The sequence below is a fragment of the Anguilla anguilla genome, chromosome 5 (assembly GCF_013347855.1).
Source record: "Anguilla anguilla isolate fAngAng1 chromosome 5, fAngAng1.pri, whole genome shotgun sequence".
Taxonomy (NCBI): domain Eukaryota; kingdom Metazoa; phylum Chordata; class Actinopteri; order Anguilliformes; family Anguillidae; genus Anguilla; species Anguilla anguilla.
The window spans coordinates 16449436-16472922 of NC_049205.1; the positions used below are offsets into that span (position 1 = coordinate 16449436).

Consider the following 23487-nt stretch of genomic DNA (forward strand, 5'->3'; position numbering starts at 1 on the left):
TGTTAATACACCTCTGACAGAGTTTGTATAGGGGCACTAAATGGAATAGGGAATGGAATGGAACTGTTCTTACATGAGAGGTGCAAGAGTAAAATGTACTCTATTATTGTTGATGTAACGTTGAACATATTACAGCACAGTGTAGCTTTTTGCTTTGTGTGGTGATTGGAAAAAAAATACAATTGTGACCTAATCATGTGTTATGCAACATGCTTGTTTAAAAAAAAAAAAAAAAGTAATGTAACTATTTTTATGCATGTTATGTGTTGGCTTGAGTTGTATAAGTATTAAATAAATATATAGATAAGTACCATTATTACCGGTTGAAAAAGAATACCCTTCTTTAAAATTGAATTGTATGTAGAATTTTGTGTAAAAGACTTATGTTAAACACCATTTTCAGTGACACTTACCAAATCTTGAAGACACAATATCAAGAACATTCATTACCATTCAAAAGGTATCGATAAATGTAACTGCTAAAATAAAGGAAACACCTGAATAACAGTGATGGAAAGTATAACATTGTTAGAAGAACAGAATTTCAGTTACTTTGAAAGAGGGGTTGTTGTTGAGGAATGTCCAGCAGGAGCTTCAGTGATGAAAAGTGCTAAAACTAGCTAATGTTTCATGAGAAACAATGGGTAAGGTGATGTTAGCATGGACTGAGGGAAAAACATCATCAGCTGTGCTTGAAATCTCATACCCCCGTCCATGCATTGGTTCAAGACGAAAGGGAAAACAAAGGGGCAGCTCTGAATCAGGTGACTAGAAATGTCAATCAAGGGTATGAGCAGTTTCATCAAGAACAATCTGCTGGGAATGCCACAGAGAGGGATACTATGGCTGGTGTTTCGTTTATTTCAGCAGTTAGCTGTAAATACTGCACTGTATATTACTGTACTTTAAACAGAGAAAAAAAAGTGACAGTAAATGTTGGTTCCACCACATGCAAACATTTTAAATTAAGTGTATGAAGTAATTCCAGATCTTGAAGAAATCACACAGGGACAATATAAAATGTGTTAGTATCATTATTATATACACAATAGCAGAGACGTGATGTGTGTGAATTTTTTTTTTTTTAAATGAACACTTCTGACCATTTTTGCAACAAAAATATCTCTGGAAGCTGAAAAGATCCTTGAGAATTGAGATTATGTTGGAATGGCTCTAAAATTATGATGCTGTCACTTTTAGTAGAAAAAGGCTTGTAAAACACTTGTACAAAAAGAAAGAAACAATAAATGTCTTCCTTTTCTAGGAAAATAAGTTTTCTGAAAATACTCAGGGAAGTGACAGGTTCTGCTGGAAGAAAACTAATAACACATATAAAAGAAAAGAAAATGAAAATATTCCCCATTCTGAATATTTCAGTATGAAGAACCGACATTTACACAAATCGCACTTGCTGTGTTCTGACGTTAAATCGCTGTAGAGCTTCTTCTGTGGTCTCCCCTGAGTACATTAGGGCACACAATGGCTGCATTGGAAGGTTTTCAAATTGGGCACTCTCCAAATTCGCCGCTAATGAATGTGTAATAAATGCAGATTTTCCCCCTTGGCTTGGTCTTGACTGAGATAATACAATAAGAACTGTACACAGCTTCCTATTGTTGAAAAACAAATTCTAATCAAGACTGTAACTGACAAGGGGATTGGTCTTCTTTATGTCTCCGGCAACAGGTCCTTTACATGGTAATGCAAATAATCAATGCTACTCTATCTCACTTTGGCAATTCCCCACACAACCCAATCAAATCTTTTTTGTGTAGACCAGATGCATATACAGCACTGGAGCATATTGCACAGCAACATGACAACATGCATTGAATACTATTACACCATGAACAGTGTTGCCATGTGTGAGCTTTGTTCCATATGATTTCATATTATACATTATGGTACACTAATTGCATTTGGTAACTAAGTTCCATTATGTTCTCTGAGCTGGCATGATCTAGCGATTAGTCACAAAAACAAAACATTTAGCTTTGAGATACGAGTACAATGTCACGTCCAACAATCGCTCAGGCCTAAAGTGGTTAATCCAGAAAAGCTTCCTTAAGCTATAAAGGGGTTGGACAAAATACTGGAATCACCACATGAAAAAGGACTTCAACTTTGAAGCAACTCATTTATAACTGCAACAGCAGCTACACAGGCAAGTCATTTTAAATTGAAAGACAATTATCAGTATGTATCAAAGAGTCCCAAACAGCTCAAATAGTTGGTGACTGATTTTCAGCCACATTGTTTGCAAGCCAAAGATCAACATGGCCACTTAACAGGACAATTGCTCGATACCCCAAAATTACAGCCTCAAAAATGACTGTTATGATATCCCCACAATCTAAGATATGCACTGCTAAACAAATTCAAGAGTTTCATGAATACCGGGATGAAGTGAAATGGCTTCCATGGCCTCCACTATCTCCAGACTTTATAGAATGTTCTGGAACAGAGTGTGAAGTACATTTCTACCTTGCAATGCATACAGAAACAAACATCAAGGAAATGGCAGACGATACCGCAACCGCGCAGTGGAACAGGTCAATTGAGGTCATCACACAGTCAAGATTGGCAAGTCCAGAGGTTACTTAAAATTGAGATGGCCTCATCCAAACAGACCGTGAAAATAACTGTTTTGCGCGCGCACCTGAGTTCTCCGGGGCTTCAGGTCCGCTGCCTGCCCGTCCGCCGTGACGGTGACCAGACCGTGCGTCAGCGCGCCTCTCCAATATGCCGAGCCTCATTAATGAACGTCAGATTGCATTCAAAGCATTTTTTACGGGTTTCCAGGTGATTTATTTGCACGCATTGGGATGGGGGCTCGACTGCCGTAACCATCGCCAATGTGAATGCAACCACCCCGTGTAAAGGGTGTGTAAAGAGGGTCTATTTATTCATGAAAGTTAAAAAAAATATATATATATTTCCCATTTCTTTTCTGTCGAATTATCAAAGTGAGGATCTGAAAGCACACCTTCACGGATGAGAAGCTGCCTCTGAATGGAACATGGCTGACGGACACCATTATAACTTTAATCCTGCTAATTAGCCCCCGGAGAAGCAGGAGAAACAACACAAATTACATGGGAAAACGGCCACACAATTTTAGCTGCTTTGTGCGGGCGGCAAAATTGTCAGGGTCTGGTTTAGCAGCCTCTTGGTAATTCTGCTTAAAAATAAACCGTGAAAAGGCACGGGCTAATTACAAGCCCTTCAATGGACATCAATGTACAATCAGGTGCACCGGTTCCTATTAGGCCAGAATATGTTCTTCTTTTTTTTTTTTAATCACAAATCAAAAGCAGAATGGAAGAAAATGATCAGAAAATCATGAATGCCTGGCTGTAATGCATGGTGGGTTGTGCTCATATTTCTTCCCCACAGTGTGCATAGTAAAATAAAACAAAACAATGATGAAAAGTACACAATGAAAAATATATTTTCTGCAAAACACAGTCATTTACAGTACTCTAGATCATAAAAAAACAAAAGCACATGCAATACATTTGAGCCTAAATTGTGTGATTCAGTGTAAAATTACGACTTTCGTGCGAGGGAGAAAACAGATATAAAAACACAGACGCGACTGAGTGGAGAAAATAAGCGGTTATGATTATCTTCCAAAAGGTACGGTTTTGTTGGGGGGGCTCCACGGAGGAGGGGGCTCGTCTTGGAGAATTGCGCGTATCTTTCTTTGAGTCCGCTCTCTTCTCTCTTGGCGCTCCTTCCTTTTCTGTGGGGGGAGGAGAAAAGAGGGATAACTTCCGACCTGGATCTATTCCCTCAATGCATAATCCATGATGGACCTCTGGGCTGCACACATACAACTGAAATGAATGTTTTTATTACATCAGATCCAACAGCACCATAGAGACCACTGTTATCAGGCAGATGACACTTCTAGGCAGAGCCTGGTAGCAGTATTCTAGCTACATGAAGAGGCCCAACCTTTGGCTATATTCAATCAACCCTCTGTGGTTTGTCTATAACAAATTTAAGAAACATAAGGCTGAGTTTGGTAATCATTTGATGTGATTGAAAGAACAATTTCAAAATGGTAAAACTAACTATTAAATTTGTTATTTAAAATTAACGATGCAATACGGTAGGCTGCAATGTATGCAAGATTAGTTCAAGAATAATATCAAGGCTTTTTATTTGTTTGCATGCGACAACCGCCAAATATCAAAGAACATTTAGCAGTTTGCATGCGACAACCACCAAATATCAAATAGATTAGCAGTTTAAGGCCTGTTCTGTCCCTTTAATCTGGTGAAAATAGTCAGGTATCAATAGAAATGTAAGAACAGGACGACGCTCAAATTGTGTGGCCAATGACGTCAAATTAAACCGGTATTGCATCTTTAAAGGAAAGTTAACACATGGTGAATGTGCATTACAATAAAATAACTCATTCCTAGTTCCAAAAATATCACTAGTTAGGTAGTTAGCATTCTAGCCTATATTTGGAACATTTCATTCTGTACAGTGGTGTCTAACATTCCGTTAGCCAGCTATTTTACCTGGAACAGAATCATGCACATACACAAATCATTCAGAGGGAGCCTCCTGGGAACACAACAGTGAAAGCAATGTGACTGAAATTGAGTGCAATCCCTGCCAGGGAACCAGTCTAATCTAGATTAGACCAGATTACATTAGACACAAGTCTACATTAGACAAACCAACTTCGCCAGTTGGAAGAATTACCAACCACACAATACAATATAAGTCACTTCACAATTTCATCCACAGCCAGAGCTGTTTCCCAATCCTAATGCCTTCCAAGCACCTCATCTGCACAGCCAAATATTCCTACCCAATCCAGTATAAAGTCATTTAACATTCATTTAAGATATGGCAGTGGTTTTCAATGATTCACATTAAGATACTGGTACTGAAAAATCATTAGTAACATATAGCCCTATAGAGTACGGAATTTAGACTCAGACCTTTCATTCCTTTCTTGTTTCCCAAACTTTACTTGTGGAAACGGAAAGTGCACTACTTAGAGCGATGAGACTTTCCGGGACTGGTCAGGCCATTTTATTCCAAGTTGAGGACGATTTGCCATGTTTTGCCATGCATGACCCCTGAAAGGCTGCCACCAAAGCAGGACACCTACCCTGCTCATGCAATTATAGGTGGCTAGCTAGATGGCCTACAACACTCTTAGTTTTGTGGTTCACTATCAGCAAAGACAGAATAGGTGCTGTCCCAGGCTGTTGTCATTGGGGCTATCCGACACCCTAGCTGGGAGAATAAAGCATTCTTTCAACGCTAAATCCTTTACTGCAAAAGCAGAGGAAACATTAATACTATTTTACTAAATTTTCACCATGTGTTGTCTTTCCCCCTTTTGGACAAACCACAAAACGGGAGGATGGAATCACCCTCTGTGTACTTACCAGCCATTTTTCATACATCTCTAAAGCCATTTTACCCTTTTCTTCTTTCATATATTTCTCCTCCTCTTCTTTTATCTTTTCTTCTCTGCGTTTCCTCCTTACTTCCACAAGGATGTCCTTCTTCTTTACGTGACTCCTGAATCATTTGTGAAACAGTTTTTCATAAATGATGTACATTCTCAGTACATGCTGTACAGAACTTCTGAGAGTCCTATATGAAGTATGTCCATTGCACCTACTAATTGTTTAGTTTTTATTTGTCTTTTGTTACGTAGGATAAAAGATGCTTTTAAAATCAACTCTTGCAGAGTTTACATGAGTCCACTATAGCCAGATCAGTCTTGATTGTGTTAATTGAATTACCACTGGACTTATTACTGTGTGAACATCAAGCCCATGCCTCTTTTTGGTTATGCTCATTAATGCCTCTGCTTCATTCAACAGCAGTCAGTGAATGCGCATGCAAGTGCTAGCGCAAGTGAGGAAGTCGGAATACACATTTCACCATTCTAACTGCAAAAATTGATTCTTTCCGAATTCGCTTAATGTGCGTCACACGCCCTTGGTTTTCCACATTTAGCACACCTGATGCTCTCTGCCACTAGTCTGGCAGATGACTGTCCACTACTCCCTCAGTAAAGTATTAACTGACAGGCCCAAGCAAATTATGAAGTAAAATGATGCCTGTAGCTTTAGAATACATCCTGACCTGTGCACACATCTGAAATACATTTTGAGCACTACAAACATTTAAACGATAACACATCACTGACAGCCAACATCTGAAAGCTTCCTGTCCTCTGCAATGTCTTTAGTACACTTATACAATAACTTTTATTATCAATAATGCAATCTCATCATATATAATCTCATTCGCTATAATTTCATTGTTATTTTATATACTAGTGCCATCATTCTGTACCATCTCGATAAGGCCCCGGATATCAGTTGGGTATTTACCATTCTGAAAGGGTGGACGTGCAGTTTCTCTTTCGTTCCTCTTCCTCCTCCTCCTTCTTCTGCTTCAGCTTCTGTTCTGCCTCCTTTTGTTTTCTGTATTTCTCTTTAAGATACTCATCTTGCCCCGTTTTCCATTTCTCAAAGGCCTGAAACGCACAAGTAGGTATCAGTACAGCAGGTATAACCGTTACTTCAACAAGAATGGGGAAAAAACCATTTTTAAATCAGTGGGGAAAATATGTATCTGATGGGGGCGGGAGTCAGAGATGAGAGCAGAAGAATGCTTGGTAATTATGAATTGGGCAAACACTGCTGGTAGAGGGATTGGTCTGTTTAAGAAAAGAGATAATGTAGTAATGTACTACTGTAGTATTGTATTCAAATACCCGTCTACTCGAACAGAAAAAAATGCTATTAAATGTACTGTAGGCCTGATTGTAAAATTAGAAACCGCTCAGAATTGAAATCAAGTTTTATAGTAATTTATCCACCAAAAGATTTATTTTCATAAATGCTAACTGCCAAATTCACATAAACTCACATAAGCTGATTTAACACTTACCATTTTTCTGTGAACTTTTTTCTCCTTCATACAAAATATAAAAAATATGGGAAAATACAGGACAGGTGAAAAAAAAAAAACAATGTGGAAGCAGTGAGAAATGTTTCGTGTGGGTGGGTGGGATGAAAGTAGCACATTGCGGGACCAATGCGACAGTGACCTACAAATACCCACAATTCCTGAACCCTAGCCTGCTCCATCTTGGCTATGTGGCCCTGTCTGCACTAGAGAAAAGAACCTTTACTAAGGCAGTCAAACAGGAGTCCACACAGTGAGGTAAACATTCATTATGATCAAATATTCAAAGCTTGCCTTCTTGGCCATTTCTTTCTTCTCCGCTTTTTCTTCCATTTCTTGTTGGAGTTTTTTCATCACTTCCTGCTTTTCTTTTAGCTTCGCTTTTATCGTTTCCGCTTTCTTCTCGTTCCAGGCGGCGAAGGACGACTTGGCGTCCACTTTTCTGGAAGCTTCCTCCTGTAAGGGAGGGCAGGTGCTGGCTTCAAACGGAATACCCAAGGACAGAAAGTACGGAAAACGAAGCACGTACCTGAAGATGTATTGGTGTGCTGATCCAATCCATGAGAAGATTTAATTAAGAGACATAATTGCCCCTATTTACATAATTCCATACCCAGAATTACCCATATGGAAAGGCTCAGAAACAGAGCAGACTCCCTACCTTCAATACTTTTTTTATTCATGGCATGCTAAAATGGGTATGCACAGAGTCTCATATAATATCAATGAATTTTCTTCAACGAAGCTGGTCACTCAGGGGAAATGAATAAAGTTATCATTAAGATGAAGGATGTAACTCACTTTTAATGAAACTAAAATAGATTGATTTGATCGTGGGATCGCAATCTTTGGATACTTGGGAAACGCGATTGATTTACATGATTACCAACTTGACTAATCTTTCACATGACTCCTGAAATCCACTCTTTGAAGAACTGCTCCAAATTAAATAGAGCACGGATAGTACCTTATGACAGATAATTAACTAGTAAAATAACCCCATGTGACAGATAGCAAATTGACTAAAAGATATTCTATACCAGACGGTCGCCAGCATTAAAATGCTCAGCACAACTTTCACTCCCCAGATGACAGCGGCCACAGATGCACAGTACTTCCACACCCCCACAATCCCTGCCATTTCCCCCAGCGGAAACCATAGTGATTCAGCATGCTAAGCCACCGCCTCCTACCCCATTTGTAACCGCTGATCTGTCCTGGATCTCTGCGATTCACATATGCGACAATATGCTTGTATCATTACCTTGATGTTGTAGCTTGTCGTGCCTCCCAGTTTGACTGAGCACAGGTTAGGTCAGAGTAATGTTTGCTGTGTGAACTGGACTTAATGTGTCCATGGCTATGAATAACTATCACAAAAAGAGTATTGTACCTTATCGGACCTGTGTTTTGCAGTTGCTTCAATGACCTTCGGTATGCACTTACATCTGCCAAATAAATGTAATGTAATATGGCCAGTGACTCACTCTCAATATTTTGCACAATCATTAATGACTCACAGCTAAAGAGAGGAGCCTTGAAATATTAACGACCGTGGGCATGGAAAACAGTGGGACAGTTCCAGAACGTCCATGAAAAAACAAACACACACACTTCCAGAGTAGGCCACTGCAGCACTGCAGGGAAGAATGGAGAGACTGCTCCCTCTGCTGGTAGCCAAAAGTGTTTGTTTTAAAGCAATAAAAATGAATATATAGGGTAATGGAATTTCTATACGGTCATTTCTTGGGTGTACACATCCAGAGAGAGGTAAATGCACTTTAGAAATTTGTCCCTGCCATGTAATGAATGGTTCACAGGGGCCTTTGATCCAGACCAACTGAAATCTGAAAAAAAAAATGTCCCCACCTGTTGTTTCTTCTCTTCGATCAACTGTTCCTCCAGCTTTTTAACTTTAATTGCTTCCTTTATTACTTTCTGTTTGGATTTCAACCATTCCTGTGAATTGTTTTGAAATATAAAATCAATGTGAACAAGAAATAATTCATTTTTCATTATGACATGGATACATGACAGGTAGAGTACATTTCACCAAGAAGTACAATTAATTACCCAAAAAGAATAACTAATTATATACATTTTATGTTTTTATGTTTGCTTCTCTGGGTAAGAGCATCTGCTAAATGAAAAAGAAAATGTAAAGTAATGAAGTATGCTAAATCGTTTGCAAAATAATACATGACAATATAGAAAAGTACACAGTAACAGCATATGGGCTGTGTGGGAAAAGCAATCTTTTACCTGGTAGACAGTGGCCCGGACAGAGTCTGCCATATCGGGCTGGGATTTTATCTGAGATTCAAGGTCATCCAGGACCTTCAAAGCCCCCAGGTATCGAGACTCCGCAGCCTGAGCCAGGGCACTTTTAGGCCTCTTCTTGCTCTGGCCTTGAGAGCTTAAAAAAACAATGAGGATGCACAGAATCACACAGTGCGAATGCACAGAATCACACAGTGCGGATGCACAGAATCACAGGGTGGATGCACAGAATCACGCAACGTGAAATCAGCAAATGTTTTCTTCATTTGTGGTGTAATGGGTAATATTACACACTTAAGTGGCACACCACAAAAAAACCCAAAGAAAATTGATACCGCTCTGCTGGGCAGATCATTAAAGATTAAAACATGCGAACTCAGTGTCGTATGAACGTTCTGACATTGATATGACAGCAGAGCATTGTTTTGGTGCAAACCGCTTACTTAATAGCTGAGGGAGAAAAAATGAGACACTGACAGGGCCCGGAAAGAGAGGCACTCACCTGTTATCGTGTGATTTATCTGTGGAGTGACTTTGTCCGCTGTTACCGCTGTTCAAGTCTCTCTCATCATCCTCCTGGGGAAAACCACAAACGTCCATGTTATCAGGTCCTCGGCCACTTCAGTGCTCTATACTGACTGCAGTGCACCCCACAGCACCAAAGAATGTTCCAGAATCCTAAATGCCCTTTCTGTGTTAATTAATTTAAATTGTTCGAAAAGCCAGATCCTTTGGAGACACTTGTACAATGGGAATATTTGAAATACGGCAAACAATTATAGTCAATTGTATCAAGATGCTAATGTGTCTGATCATTGTCTGAAAAGACCAGCCAGGGAATCACTGCCTTTTATTGCACTAAATGGAACTCTTTAAATTAGCTGATAAAAAAAAACATTTGACTCTGCAAAGACACTTTAAAAAAATACCAATTGTCCACGGTTGAGACGGCTACTGCACATTGTATACCCCAGTGTTGTGTAGTGGGGGATGTCTGATAATGGCAATGGCTGCTCTGTTTTTCCAACCTGGTTAACCTCAAAGGACGTGGAACTGTATTCGTCCTTGCTGCCTTGCTTGTCCTGCTCCGGCAAACCTGAAAAGAACCACAAAATACAGGTTTGACTTTTCAAGCTTTGAATTTTCATATGAAGACTCTTGCAATGGCACAAAAGATCTGTGACTTCGGGGGACTGTGCAGATTCGGAAGAATTGAAGATGAGTCAGTAGTGATTATTTAGTGATGAACAAAAATCACAGCTAGGTTCTGAAAAGAACCTAGACACACTTAAATATGCTGAAAGTCTCAGATTTTACTATTAAAAATGTACCCCTCACCGTCCAACGCGTCTGTAGATCTGCTGTAAGTGTCCGACAGCTGTCCTCTTGATGATGAACACTGACTGAACCGGGAGGAGATACACCGGTCTTCCTCTGTCCTCTGGAACACAGACACATGGGCCAGAAGCATTTTTTAAATAGCGTACTTCTTCCCCACTGTCCTCCAAATTATGAAAGTCCAGCCGTATTCACGGGCTGTTCTAACCGCTACAACCTCTGCTATCAATATGGGAATGCCAAGACAAGCAAACAGGAAAGTCCCATATCCAACCAAACAAACCAATCATTTTCTATAAGATAATGCATGTCTGACACAAGATATAACAGTAAAATAAACTGAAATGCACTGAGAGAACATTTAACTTCCTGTCCACAGTTCCTGTGCTGTAGTTCCCTTTGGCTCTGAGGCTCACAGAGGCCGCTGCGCTAAGGAGGCTAACCTGAGGGCTGGGATCTCTGAAGGCCTCCGTCTCCCCAGCTGAGGACGCGCTGCTGGCCCTGTCGGCTGAGGACAGGGGGATGGAGACGGAGGAGGTGGGCGGCCGGCTGACCTCCCCTCCGAACGCGCTCTCCTCGGCCTGGCTCCCCTCCCCGGGGGGGCGCTGCCGGGGCCTGGGCTTCGGCCGTTCCTCCCTGAGGGGACTGCCTGTGTGTGGGGGAAGGAGGAAATGGGGGTAGGTTTTTCCTTATCTGACTGTGATAGCAGTGTTGTGCAGAGCTGGAGGAGCTGAGTCTGTCACCGTTAGGTCCCCAACTCTGATACCCTGCTGGGCAGCAGCTGCTGAGCCCATGAACTTAATCTGAATTCCTCTCGTGACTATCCGGCATGGTGACTATCCTGCAGTATAAAGGAATTACGGCAGTGGTAACCAACCCTGATCCTGGAGATCTACTGTCCTGCCGGTTTTCAGTCCAGCCCTCACAAAGCACTCCTCATTCAGAAGTTAGAGATCTCATTGAGCCACTAATTAGTAGAGTCAGGTGTGCCAAATTACGGTTGAAATGAAAACCTACTGGATGGTAGATCTCCAGGAACAGGGTTGGTTACCACTGGATTACGTGTTATGAAAACTGGCCTTATGGAAATTGTCCTTCAGCCAGAAACATAAAATCAGGGGTTTTTTGGATCGATAAAAAACCTGGAAAATCTGAAACAATTATCAAACCGTAAAAAAGGACTGAGTTTAATATTCCCCCATTTAATTTCTCTTGAATATCTTAAAGAGTCTAACCTAACCCTAACCCCCTCTTACAAGGAGGTTTTATATATTTTCACCACAAGAGGGCACTGTGCACCACATAATGCACCTTGTCATTTCTATAATCTGCAACAAACTTATTTCCTTTATAAAAAAGTCAAGACCATTGAGACTTGACCGCAGTGGGTCTCTCATCGATATGAATACTAAGACCTCAGATGAGCACATTGGCAGAAAAAAGAAAAAGCCGGCATTCACTATAACCTGAGCGCGGGCTCTTCCTGACGTTTCGTTCTCGGGGTTGAGGGACAGGTGCTTCCTTCTCCACTCTCGTCAGTCCCTCCTTGTCCTCCGCAATGGGTGTTCCCACCGGCCTGCGTCCGTCAGTCTCCGTTTCCTTCCCCTTTCCGCCCGTCGCCTTTTCCCATCGCTCCCCATCGGTCGGCGTTTCCTGTCTCTCTTTACCCACCTCTCCCCAGTTCTCCTCCGTGCCGGTCACTACTTCCTGCCTCTCCTCGCTCCTCTGCGAGGACGGGGGCCCAGGAGAGGCGGACCGGCTCCCATCCGAGGTGCTCGGCTCCAGGCGGAACTGCACGGACTTGGGCCCGGACCTGTCGGAGCGGGAGGACTGGGAGGAGCCGCTCCTGCTGCCGCTCACCCCGCTCTCCGTCTCACCCCTCTCCGTGTAACCCAGGTCCGAGGAGCCGCTGGGCGTGGGGGAGCCTTTCCGTCTGGTCTTCATGAAGGACACCCGCTTCGGCTTTGCGCTTTTCTGGTCCTCGTCGGACACCTTAAATTCCACCGCTTTCTTTTTTCCCGCTCTGAACGTGTCCATCTTCTTCTTCCTCAGACTCAGAAGCTGCTCCAATGCATCTACAGGGTAAAAAAAAAAACGATGGAAGGAGTGTCACGTTAATTTCGAAGCATATTGTAAGTCTGGGCATTCTAAGAAAAATACATGTGTGCGGTCATCAACTCACAAACAGAAATAAGTTGATGATTAAGAAAAATAGCATTTCATTTTTATTTGTACAAGATTTCAGATTATTTACCATCATCATCAAAGTCATCAGCATAAGAGTAACTCTCTTCAGTGTTCATCTTACGTGCTCTGGCAGTGATAGCAGCTTGTAGTTCATCCTGAGAAATACACACATACATGTATGTACATGGAATGTATGTATATATATATATATATATATATATATATATATATATATATATATATATATATATATATATACACACACACACACTCACACTCTGTTATTATAATAATAATAATAATAATACAAAATATCCTGATAAATGTACTTGTGTTGTTAAAACATTGTGTTCTTATTTAGACTATGTTATTTCATACAAACAGTAAAACAGAAATACGAAATGCATATTTCTGATGTGGTCTTTAATCAATTAACTATGTCAGCTAATAAAAGAAATAGGTAGGAAATCGTTAATGTCAGGCTGGTGGTATTCAAAGACTCAAATGGCTACAACGTTAGCTAGCTAACTGACTTCATTCTGCTTGTGTACCTGGAAGGATGTTCTCTTTGAGGTCTTGGGGCTTTTTTTGTATGCAAGTGTTGTGCTCAAAATGTCTTCTTCCATCTCTGTAAAAATAAAATACTTGAACTGCCAATACTTCGTTAGCAAGCAAACAAGTATAGCGCAGCTAAATTACCCGGGTAACGTTCCATTTTAATGCCATTCAGATGAGTTAATTGAGCTATCCCAGTTATAAATAGGCGTTTGCGGTATTAAGTAGCCAGCTGGCAGCTAACGTTTGGTATTTAGCGGACTTATATCTAGAGAAGCAGCTAGTTTATAATAATTACTGAAAGTATACACATTTTTATGTTGTCAGGTACCAATACAATGCAGACAACGACACTGTAGTTATTATAGCTGATGGTGAATATTAATGTTAGCAACACAAACTATTGTTAGCTACCTAGTGATAAAAACAGCCAGCTACATATGCCTCGCTTGTTTGCTAGCAACCTACCTGAAATTACTTAGCTAGACTATCATAAACGTATGCCTATATATTTTTTAAATAAAACTTGGATTATATTTGAATTCCACAAAAATGAATACAAATGCGTAATAGTATTACAATAAATTCATACATGCTAATACATTTATACGAAATGCACGGCTGGTTCTGGCAGGAAAACTTAAATTGCAAGCTCGCTTCGGACTGCCTTCACCACTAATCGCAGCAGCCATATGTGACTGTTTCTAGGGAGACGGAACACAACGGAAGTGAACCTCTTTCCAGCTACCTATTTCCGGGATTTTAATATTCTCATTTATTTAACTTGAGACATCGCCATAGCTCCGTGGATATCACGCGTCGAAAAATATGGATAATGCGTTAAAATGTGAATTACGTCCTAAGGATGATATATCGTTCAATGCATATGGTTAATATCATATGCAATGTGGGAACAATTAATGATTTAACACAAAAAGCAATGTGTGCTTGTTCGAGAGGTTCATGTACATATGTGCTTGTTTGCGTGTTATTCAAAAAGCCGCTGCGAACTAGCAGTTCCAGAATGGATCATAAGAGGGAGGAAAAGATCTCATTTTAAAAAGGGCCTGCTGACATACATGTAGCTGTGTTGTAAAAGGCGCTTTTTCATCCTTTGAAATGGAATGAAACATGTTGAGAAATAATGACCTAACGTTCGATTTGTAGTGGAGCGATTATCTCGCTTGTTCACAAATCGAATTAGATAAATGAGCTATCATACAGAATTAACAAAGGGGATCTAGGTTGGATGTTTCCGGCTGTAGAACTATTTGTAGAAAAGTGCATCAAGACCTGCAGACTTCAAAATTTCCCCACTCCCACCAAGAAATAAGAATATTGTTGAATGGTGGTTTTAGGCCTACGCTATTTAAATATTACATTTCCTGATTCATTTCAGTCGTTTGGTCATATTTTGCTTGTCAACTACAACGCTTGTTTGCCTGCTTTTTATTTTAAATGATGGATTTGTGCTTTGGAATTTGTAATTATATTTCTAACTGTTTTCAAATCTTTTTTAAAATACTTTTTTAAACTATGGAAACCATAACACTGTTTAGCCTACATCTGATTAAATTTTTTTGATGCTGCAATGTTTGTGAAAGCTAGCTTGTGCAGTAACTTAAACATTAGGCTATTTATTGCATTATAATCTAGTCTATGTGCAAAGCAGACAGTTGTGCAAATGAAACAAAGCTGCACCTTTATTTTCTGTCAGCATCATAAGTTTTGTTTGGTTTTCTGAAATAGACCAGTGTTTTTCCAATGACAGTGTACACAGGATGAGAACCCTTTAGGTCAGTAAGTGACCATAGAAGTGGCTTTATTTTATCACCAGTTCCAGGTATTGATGCTTTCCTTGCTACGTGCTGACTGCTGCCTGCTAATCCTGCGTGTTAGTAGTAGCCAAGGGCCCTGAAAGTAATGCTGATGGATGTGGACACACGCTATCTAATTATTTTAGCATCAGTGCACATTCCCTGTCTCCCGATCTAATGCTGAGGTTACGCAATCACTACTGAGTGGTTCTTCAGTTAACCCCCCCCCCACCCTGCTTTTAAAACACAGAGGTGTAGGTGGGAAGAATCCTTTTAGGAGAATATTAGTTAGTTTTTTTTTTTATTTTTATGTTGCATCTCGAAGGGAAGGATGATTGTTGCATATGGTGGGCTCTCCACAAATTCCGCTCTAATACATTGTCCACGTGGCTTGCCCAGGGGCAATCTATTTCAATTACTCATAATAGCAGGGCGAATCATGGAGGTATGTCGGTTTTTACAAACTGCTCAGGCCTGCCTTCATGCAGCATCCTCTTGAGGCAAGCATAGATAATTCTGCTGTGTTATGTCACCAACAAGGTGTTCTGCCAAGAGGGGTGCATTTGGACAGCATCTCTGCGCATCCTCCTGTTTTATGTTTTCAGGCAGTTTCATCCATGACCTCTTTAGACTCTCCTCCTCCAATTTTCTTTTCTTTTCAAGCAATCTGACAACCTATTTGTGTTAAGCACGCTATTTAATTTTACATTTCTCGACAATGCATGAGACACATTTTTAAACCCGAGTCCTTTATATGGCGTGAAACTCACTTTCTGGCAGTCGGCACAAAAACACAGAAAGTCTGGCGCGTGTTCATTGTTTGTTCGTTCCCAGTTAATGTCAGACTTGCTAAATCTGGTGTTATGAGTCATCTCCATTACACTGCGCATCTGCTCGCTACACACCGCCATGGCTATTGTTTAGGTTTTTATGGATGTATACTACACAGCAGCTCCATAACCTGCATTAGGCAAATAAAGATGTAACAACATATGTACAAAGGGTTTGTGTGACTGGTGCAATGCAACTACTATATGCTATATATAATAAACATAGATTTGCCAATGGCTACTGACTATTGCAGTGGCATGTTTTCCCATTGTGACCTATTATGTATTTTCCAGCGATATACAGTTATGGAAATGGGATGCACTACAAAATGCTGTAAGAGATCAAATCCAATTTTTATCAAAACACACAAGAATAAATTATTATATGGGTCAATAAATAGTGAAATAATTCAATTAATCAATTCGAATAATCAAATAATACTTAACTCATTAGAAAATACTACTTCATCGTACTACAACATTGTTACAATTAATTCCATTTTTATTTAGTAATATCCGTTTTTTTTAAATGGCTTTTTTCAAGAGACTACTTTTATATCATAAAGGTACATTTCCGAATATCAGATTTCCAAATAGCTTTTTTCTCTCCGTTTTTCATTTCATGGCAACATTTATCATTTCATAATGACACTGTCACAACAATGTCACAATATCCGATTTAGCCTTTGAGCAATGAAATAAAAGAAATGATAATTTTATTTGAAAAAGAATGGATTCAAAATTAAATCAATGAAACTTGCTGTTAAGCCGAGTGTACTTGTCAATCATCTCAATAGCCACAATAAACTTTGGTACAGACATGATTTGATTGCAGATGGTTGGGTTCATCCCTGCACTCAAACGAGTGCCTTAACCAGATGAGCCACATAGCAGCCCCTCTTTAAGCCTTTTATTGTTGCAGTGACTGAGCCTGTGTTGCTGGAAAAAGAATGCACGGGAGGTCTGTTTAACAAGCTGAGTGATTTAAATTTTAATGATGACTGATTATGAATGAAAATTAATTGATATAAAGATGTCAGAAAGAAATGAACAAATACAATTTTTGAAATAAACCTTTAAAAAGATCTCAATGGTGATGTCCTGTCTGGTTTTCATACGTCCAAATATTTATTTTGTGTTAGACTTGATATTTACCCACAGTAATTATTTCAACTGAATGACAGTTAGCCAACATAGCTTGTGGAATGAGACAGGTGCAAGGGGATTGAAAAGGATCGACCAAAATATCAAGACCCCTCATGGTGCAGCAGATGTCAGTAACAATAATTTTCCAGAACAGCTCTGATTGAATGCTGCATCAGTTTTTCTCATGGCATCAGTCACACAGTCACAGACATGGACCCAGTCGTACATAGTCACACACCTGCACACACACGCATATAAAAATTCTAATACAAAGACACACATACACTCACAGTCACACACATGCACACACATACATGCGCACACACACACACATCTGTTATGTGTCCTTCCTAGCGTGAGTGTCACTTCAGTGACCATGTGCTTGGGGCAGTGCATCTAATGTCTGTCTATGCAGGGCCATCACAGCAGATTTCAGCTATGCAAATGTCCTGGATGAGTTTGGCATCATACCGAAGTGTAGCATTTGATTTTCCCTCTGCCTGTTTTTGCTGAAAGCACTGGCATGGGATCTAAAAAGAAATCCTTCAAAAACCCACCCACGAATGACTAAATAAAATATTCCCAGCACTTTGTATAGCCTTTTTTCATCACTTTGGGAATGGTTTAAAGATAAACCATAAGTCAAGTTATTACCACAGGCAGTTTCTGGGATCATAGGGTCTGGCATCAAAAAATAGCATAAAACATTTGGAGTGAGCCATGGTATTTATCCGAAATAGACCCGGAAAATATGGTTATTAATACCTAAGGTATTATTTGCTTGAATCCAGCTCGCTCATACATTTCACCCATGAGTCAATACCGTTACTAGCGATGTGATCTCATGTGAACATCCAGACACAGGCAAAATGAATCAGTATTGCACGCAATGGCTCAGCACTAGGTGAATCGTGACATCTGAGAACCAAAACCAAAAACATAAAAAAGCGAAGCTATTTATTGAATTCTAACATCAAACCATTTGCAATACTGCCAGGCAAAATGCATTTTCATTTTGAATGATTATAATTCTCTTTAAAAATAAGATTCTTATGTCCCTCTGCGTATAGATTACCTGACAGACTGTGACAGGACTTTTCACAGTGGTAATGGCATCTAAAATAATTTCCCACAGGGTAGAGTTTACAGTGACTCAACTCCACAACAGTTACCAGATGCTGACAGCTCATAGTCCATAGCAAGTAATTCAGCTTGTGCATATATTAGGACAAGAATCGAAGAAGATTCATTATTCATCTATTTATGCCACTAAATAAATCAATACTCATCTGAAGTCTTGTGTTTTTACCCATTCTATTTTTGTTTATTTTTTTTTTAACAGTATGGTATTTTTATGCGCCATAATGTAAAACTGGTTCATTCGAAGGCAATAAAATATATCCGTATTATTTTGCATTCCACAAATGATCATTTTGCTATATTTCAGGATCCATTTACAAGAAAAACAATCCCTTTTGTTAAAAAGTTTTGTGAAATATTAAAAAGATCCAGTAATGTGCTGCTGGATGGCTCATTCTTGTTGAGACCCTGTGCTGTGGCACATGGATGAGCCTCGTGGCCTAGGATCAAATTTGTGCCGGGCTACTGCCGGCTGTGGCTGGTAGGTCGATAGCGCGATGTGCAATTAGTGATTGCATCGCCCAGGGTATAAGAGAGTTCAGTCAGTTAGGAGTCCACGTTTCATCATTATTCACCGACCCCCCCTGCTGGTCGATCGGGCGGCCGTCGACTGCATTTCTCAGCTGCATATGAAAGGTCTTCCTCTGACCCTGCTCTGTGCTAGCTTGGCTGTAGTCTGGAAGGAGGCAGCTGGCGACATCGTGTGCACAATAATGTAATGCATGTAAATGTACTGTCAGGATTCAATCTTATATTTAATGTTTCTTTCTGGGATTCTTTGTGGGACTAAGAGGGCTTGACAGAAGGATATCCAGTGAGAACCACGTAGCTTGATTATAAAGAAGCAAGAAAAATAATTTCTTTAAGGGCAGAGTGAAATAGGTGTTTTAGCTTAGTTTTTAGCAAATCAACTACAACTACAAATTTGCTACAATCAACGTAACCCTTGTCTGTCTACAGTCTTGATAGTAATTGAGAAAAACCCATACAATTCTGTATATCATATTACAAAGTAATATATTATGTAATTATGTAATATTATTTAGATAATTTAAAAATTGTGAAACATGGCAAAGTCATGCACAACATGATCAGTACACCAACATCCTAAAGTGTTAAAGACCCCAACAGACAGATACATTTTCCTTTATATATCCATTGCAGTGTTCTGGAAATCACCCTTTTCGTCTTGAGACAGGATGTTCCCCCAGAAAAATCTACCTTCTTTTTTATTCTCTCTGGTGTTGGCATTTGCCATGTAGCTGGGTACAAAGTGCTCGACAAACATTCCTTGTATGTGAATCTGACGACAGCTGTGCACACACAGGCCAACATGAACCAACAGTCGCCTTTTTGTATTTTACAGTCAGGGAGCCAGGCTGCTATTTGGGCATTAGGCATGTCATGTTTCCAAGAGCCACCATGACACTCTATTTAAACAAACTATATTGTGCTGCTTTAAAAGCTTTCTGGCCAGTGGAGAAGCTCAGTGGGAATTTCATTGTTTACTCCAGATACCCTTTTAAGAACACTGACATTCTCAGGTTAAGTACAATGGATACAAGTAAAAGTTTGGAGGACATCTGCATGTGGTTGGTAGCAACGAGTTGGTAGCAAACCAATAGAGCAACACTGACAGTGACTCTTTGATACTCTGTGGCTACTACTCGGTAATTCCCTCATGGATCCTGGAAGTATAGCTATGAAGTATCAACCAATCATCGTCTGGATTTATGAATGTACGACATGATTGGTAAAGCTCCTCTTTTATTAATTTTTTTTTTTACATTAACATTGACATTACAGTCATCTTATCCATATTACATAATGCCTGGCTGTCATATTGTATGTAAAAAGCCTAATCATGTGCTTGCTGAATATTAATTATTTCAATATTTACAAGAATTAAATGCATAGATTCAGTATCAAATGTTTGAGAAGTACAAACTGACAAAAAAAAATCCAGCACTCTTCTGATCCATATATAAGTCACTCACTGAATTCAGAGAAGAATTGTGCTTCTTATTGAGAATGGTACTTGGCATGCTGAATAAAGACAGTATGTTCAGTTACAGGACAGATATGGATGCATTTTTTAAAAATTCAAACTGTCTTTGGTCTGAAATATTTTCCTTTTTAAGATTTCATTAAGCAGAATGATCTATCTTATTTCCATTATCGTTTCAGATCTCATTTCAATACCGACAGAAGTTTCAAGCCAGACAAGAGCCAGATGGCCCTCAATTTCTCAAAGTTATGGAGTGATTACTGTCCCTGGCACAATCCTTTTAGGCCGCACATAAAATATTTGAAACAAAGAAGCCTGTTTGGACTGGGAGAGGACAGATAAGAGAGAAATAAACGTGACTGTAATTGAAAGCTTTTTAAAATTTCTATTTGCAGGGTCATGTCCTGCAACATAATGTGTCACGTTCATTTTGTTAATGGAGTGGGGCAGAACAGTGTCACGAAATGACAATATCTTCTCATGAGTGTGTAGTGGAGTGAGCTGTGTGGTCATTGACCAGACAGGCTGACTATGGGGAGGTCAGGTATGTTGACTTCGGAGAGAGCGCAAATCATGCAGAACGACTTCAACTGCCTGAAAGCACAGATGAAGTGGTGAGGCACATTGATCATGAAGAAAGGACGGTCAGGTAAATTGATGACACAGATAAGACACTGATGACACTGTATTTTCATACAGACTAGCTGTGGAGAGAAAGTTATTTGTCTGGGACACTGCAGGCCAGGCTGGCTGGCTGGCTGTGAAGCGAACACAGACAGACATGCTGCCAATACAGGAACTGTGATCAAGTAGGCTGAACTCAGTCTTTCCTCCCCTAACCTCACCCCACTCTGCTTTGATCACTATTGAGCTCATCGCTATTCTCAGGGCTGATGTTCAGCCTATTAACAACAGAGTACAGACATACAGTACAGTCTGTATTTGGACAATTACACAATTTTTCTTGTTTTGGCTCTGTATTACAGCACATTTGATTGAAAATGAAACAATGAATATGACATAAAGTGCTGACTGTCAGCTTTGAGGGTATTTACATACATATCGGATGATCTGTATATAGCAATTACATTTTCATAAATAGTCCTGCCATTTTAGGGGACCAAAAGTAATTGGATAAATTAACATAATCTTAAATAAATATTTAGTACTTAATTGCAAATCTTTGGCATTCAACAGCTGCCTGTCTGTCTGTGACCCATAGACATCACCAGATGTTGGGTGTCTTCCCTGGTAATGATTTGCCAGATCTGTAGGTTACTGCAGCCATCTTAAACTCCTGTTTATTTTGGTTGCTTTTTGTCTTCAGTCTTGGCTTTGGCATGTGAAACACATGTCAATTTGATTCAGGTTGGGTGGTTTGACCAGCCAAGAACATTTGGCTGGTCCAACCTCTTTTGGCCTCTTTTGTCCCTGAAAAATGTTTGCAGAATGTTTGGGCACATTTTCCTGCTGCAAGATGAAGCGCCATCCAATGAGCTTTGAGGCGTTTGGTTGGAATTGAGCAGCTAAAATGTTTCAGTACCCTTCCAAATTCATCTTCCTGCTGTCGTCAGCAGTCACATCATCAATAAAGACAAGTGAACCAGGTCCAGTGGCAGCCATACATGCCCAAGGCATAACATTGCCTCCATCATGTTTCACAGATGAGGTGGTATGCTTTGGATCATGAGCAGATCTTTCCTTTCTCCATACTTTCCTCTTTCCATCACTTTGGTACAGGTTAATACTCATCTCATTTGTCCACAAGAGTTTGTTCCAGAACTCTACAGTTTTTTAATGCACTTTTTAATGAGCAAACTATAACCTGGCCCTTCTGTTCTTGAGTCTCACCAGTGGTTTGCTTCTTGTGGTGGACCCTCTGAGGTTATGCTTTTGTAGTCCTCTTTATGGTAGTATTTGAAACATCTACTGTATGCTTACATCCTGGAGAGTGTTCTTGATCCGTTTTATTGCGAGAAATGAAAGTATTCTTCAGTCATGCTCTCCAGTTGTCTTCTGAGGGCTACCAGGTAATTTACTGTTGCGGAGCTCGCCAATGTGTTTCTTATACTGTATCAAGTTGAGGACATTGACGCACCCAATCTGTTGGCTATGTCTCTGATCGATTTATTCTGATTTCTCACCCTCATGATGGCCTACTTTACTAGCATTGACACTCCTATAGTCTTCCCTTTGAGACACAACAGCAACAGACAACAAATGCAAATGCCACACCTAGAATCAACTTTCAACCTTTTGTTAGCTTTCTTGTGCATGAACTAATCATGCAACATCTCACAGTTAGCCAACAGCTGAATAGCCAATTGTATAATTGCTTCTGCTTCCCTAAAATGGGGGACCATGTATAAAAAAGGCTACACAAATTCCTGAACGGATCACCTGGCATGGCTGTAAATGCTCTTATTAATTAATGCTGGCAGTCTGCACTTTAATATTCATTGTTTCATTTCAATTCTAATGTGCTGGAGAATAGAGCCAAAACAACAAAAATGGTGTCACTGACCAAATGCTTATGGACTGTACTTATGACTACTTCTATTTGGCAGCACCAGATCTCAGGTTCATATGAAACTAGAATATGAAAGCATTGAAATATATAGACCCAGCCTTGAATCTGAAGGTAACTGATGAGTTAACATTCCACTTGTAGACGTTACGCAGGAGCACATGAATAAACCATGGAAAAGGAGCAGCTTCAGGGGTTGTGGCTTGCTGGGGAAGAATGGGCTGGAAGTGCAGGTTGGCGATGCCAGCTGACGTTGCGAAGAGCGGATGTCTCACATTGATTTGGCACTGACTGTTTGGAAATCTGACCTGCTCCTTTTCTGATGTGTCAGTTCTCCCATGGATCTGGCCCAGGGTTAAACAGAGGGAAGCAATTAGTTAGAGGGGACGCTGAGAAAGCACGCAATGTGCATCTCAGAAGTTGAAAGTGAAGGCCTTGTTTTTGCAAATAGTTTTTCCTTGATTGCAACCCAGTCAAGTCAAAGGTCTCATCCCTGAAGTCCTGTGTCTATATATTGCCCTTTCGAAATGTCTTGAGTTTCCTCAAGGAAACTTTACATGATGAAATTCATTATAAATGGATAGTTTAATGTTATTTTTGAGGATAGTAATTTTAACCACTGCACATTTTTTTTAAAAAACATTCAAATATTCAGTCGCACCCTGGTTTGAAGGAGTTCGTTTCTTTGCATGAACTGTT

General features: G+C 40.0%; 1 protein-coding gene across 4 annotated transcripts; it reads right to left on the reverse strand.

The window, feature by feature from the left end:
• Positions 1–3428: 3428 nt before the first annotated feature.
• Positions 3429–14013, reverse strand: map9 (microtubule-associated protein 9). 4 transcript variants are annotated; one of them, XM_035416597.1, is made up of 14 exons: positions 13913–14013; positions 13317–13393; positions 12833–12920; positions 12045–12653; positions 11022–11227; positions 10579–10681; positions 10269–10336; positions 9743–9816; positions 9223–9376; positions 8830–8919; positions 7255–7416; positions 6381–6526; positions 5456–5556; positions 3429–3745 (listed from the first exon to the last, which is right to left on the reverse strand). In XM_035416597.1, the coding sequence occupies exons 2-14, from the start codon at positions 13389–13391 to the stop codon at positions 3525–3527; spliced, it is 2097 nt and encodes a 698-aa protein (XP_035272488.1). In that variant the 5' UTR covers positions 13392–13393; positions 13913–14013; the 3' UTR covers positions 3429–3524. The 4 variants fall into 4 exon arrangements, with proteins under 4 accessions (XP_035272488.1, XP_035272485.1, XP_035272484.1 ...); XM_035416594.1 differs by having other exon boundaries at positions 13789–14013; XM_035416593.1 differs by lacking the exon at positions 13913–14013 and adding an exon at positions 13465–13761.
• Between the last annotated feature and the right edge of the window lie 9474 nt (positions 14014–23487).

What these genes read in the sequence shown, in the direction of transcription:
- map9 (XM_035416593.1), bottom strand. An exon ending in ATCTACAGACGCGTTGGACG is followed by an intron (nt 10,337 to 10,578) that starts GTGAGGGGTACA and finishes GGTTCTTTTCAG; the next exon opens with GTTTGCCGGAGCAGGACAAG. An exon ending in AGAAAGAAATGGCCAAGAAG is followed by an intron (nt 6,527 to 7,254) that starts GCAAGCTTTGAA and finishes TGTGCGTTTCAG; the next exon opens with GCCTTTGAGAAATGGAAAAC.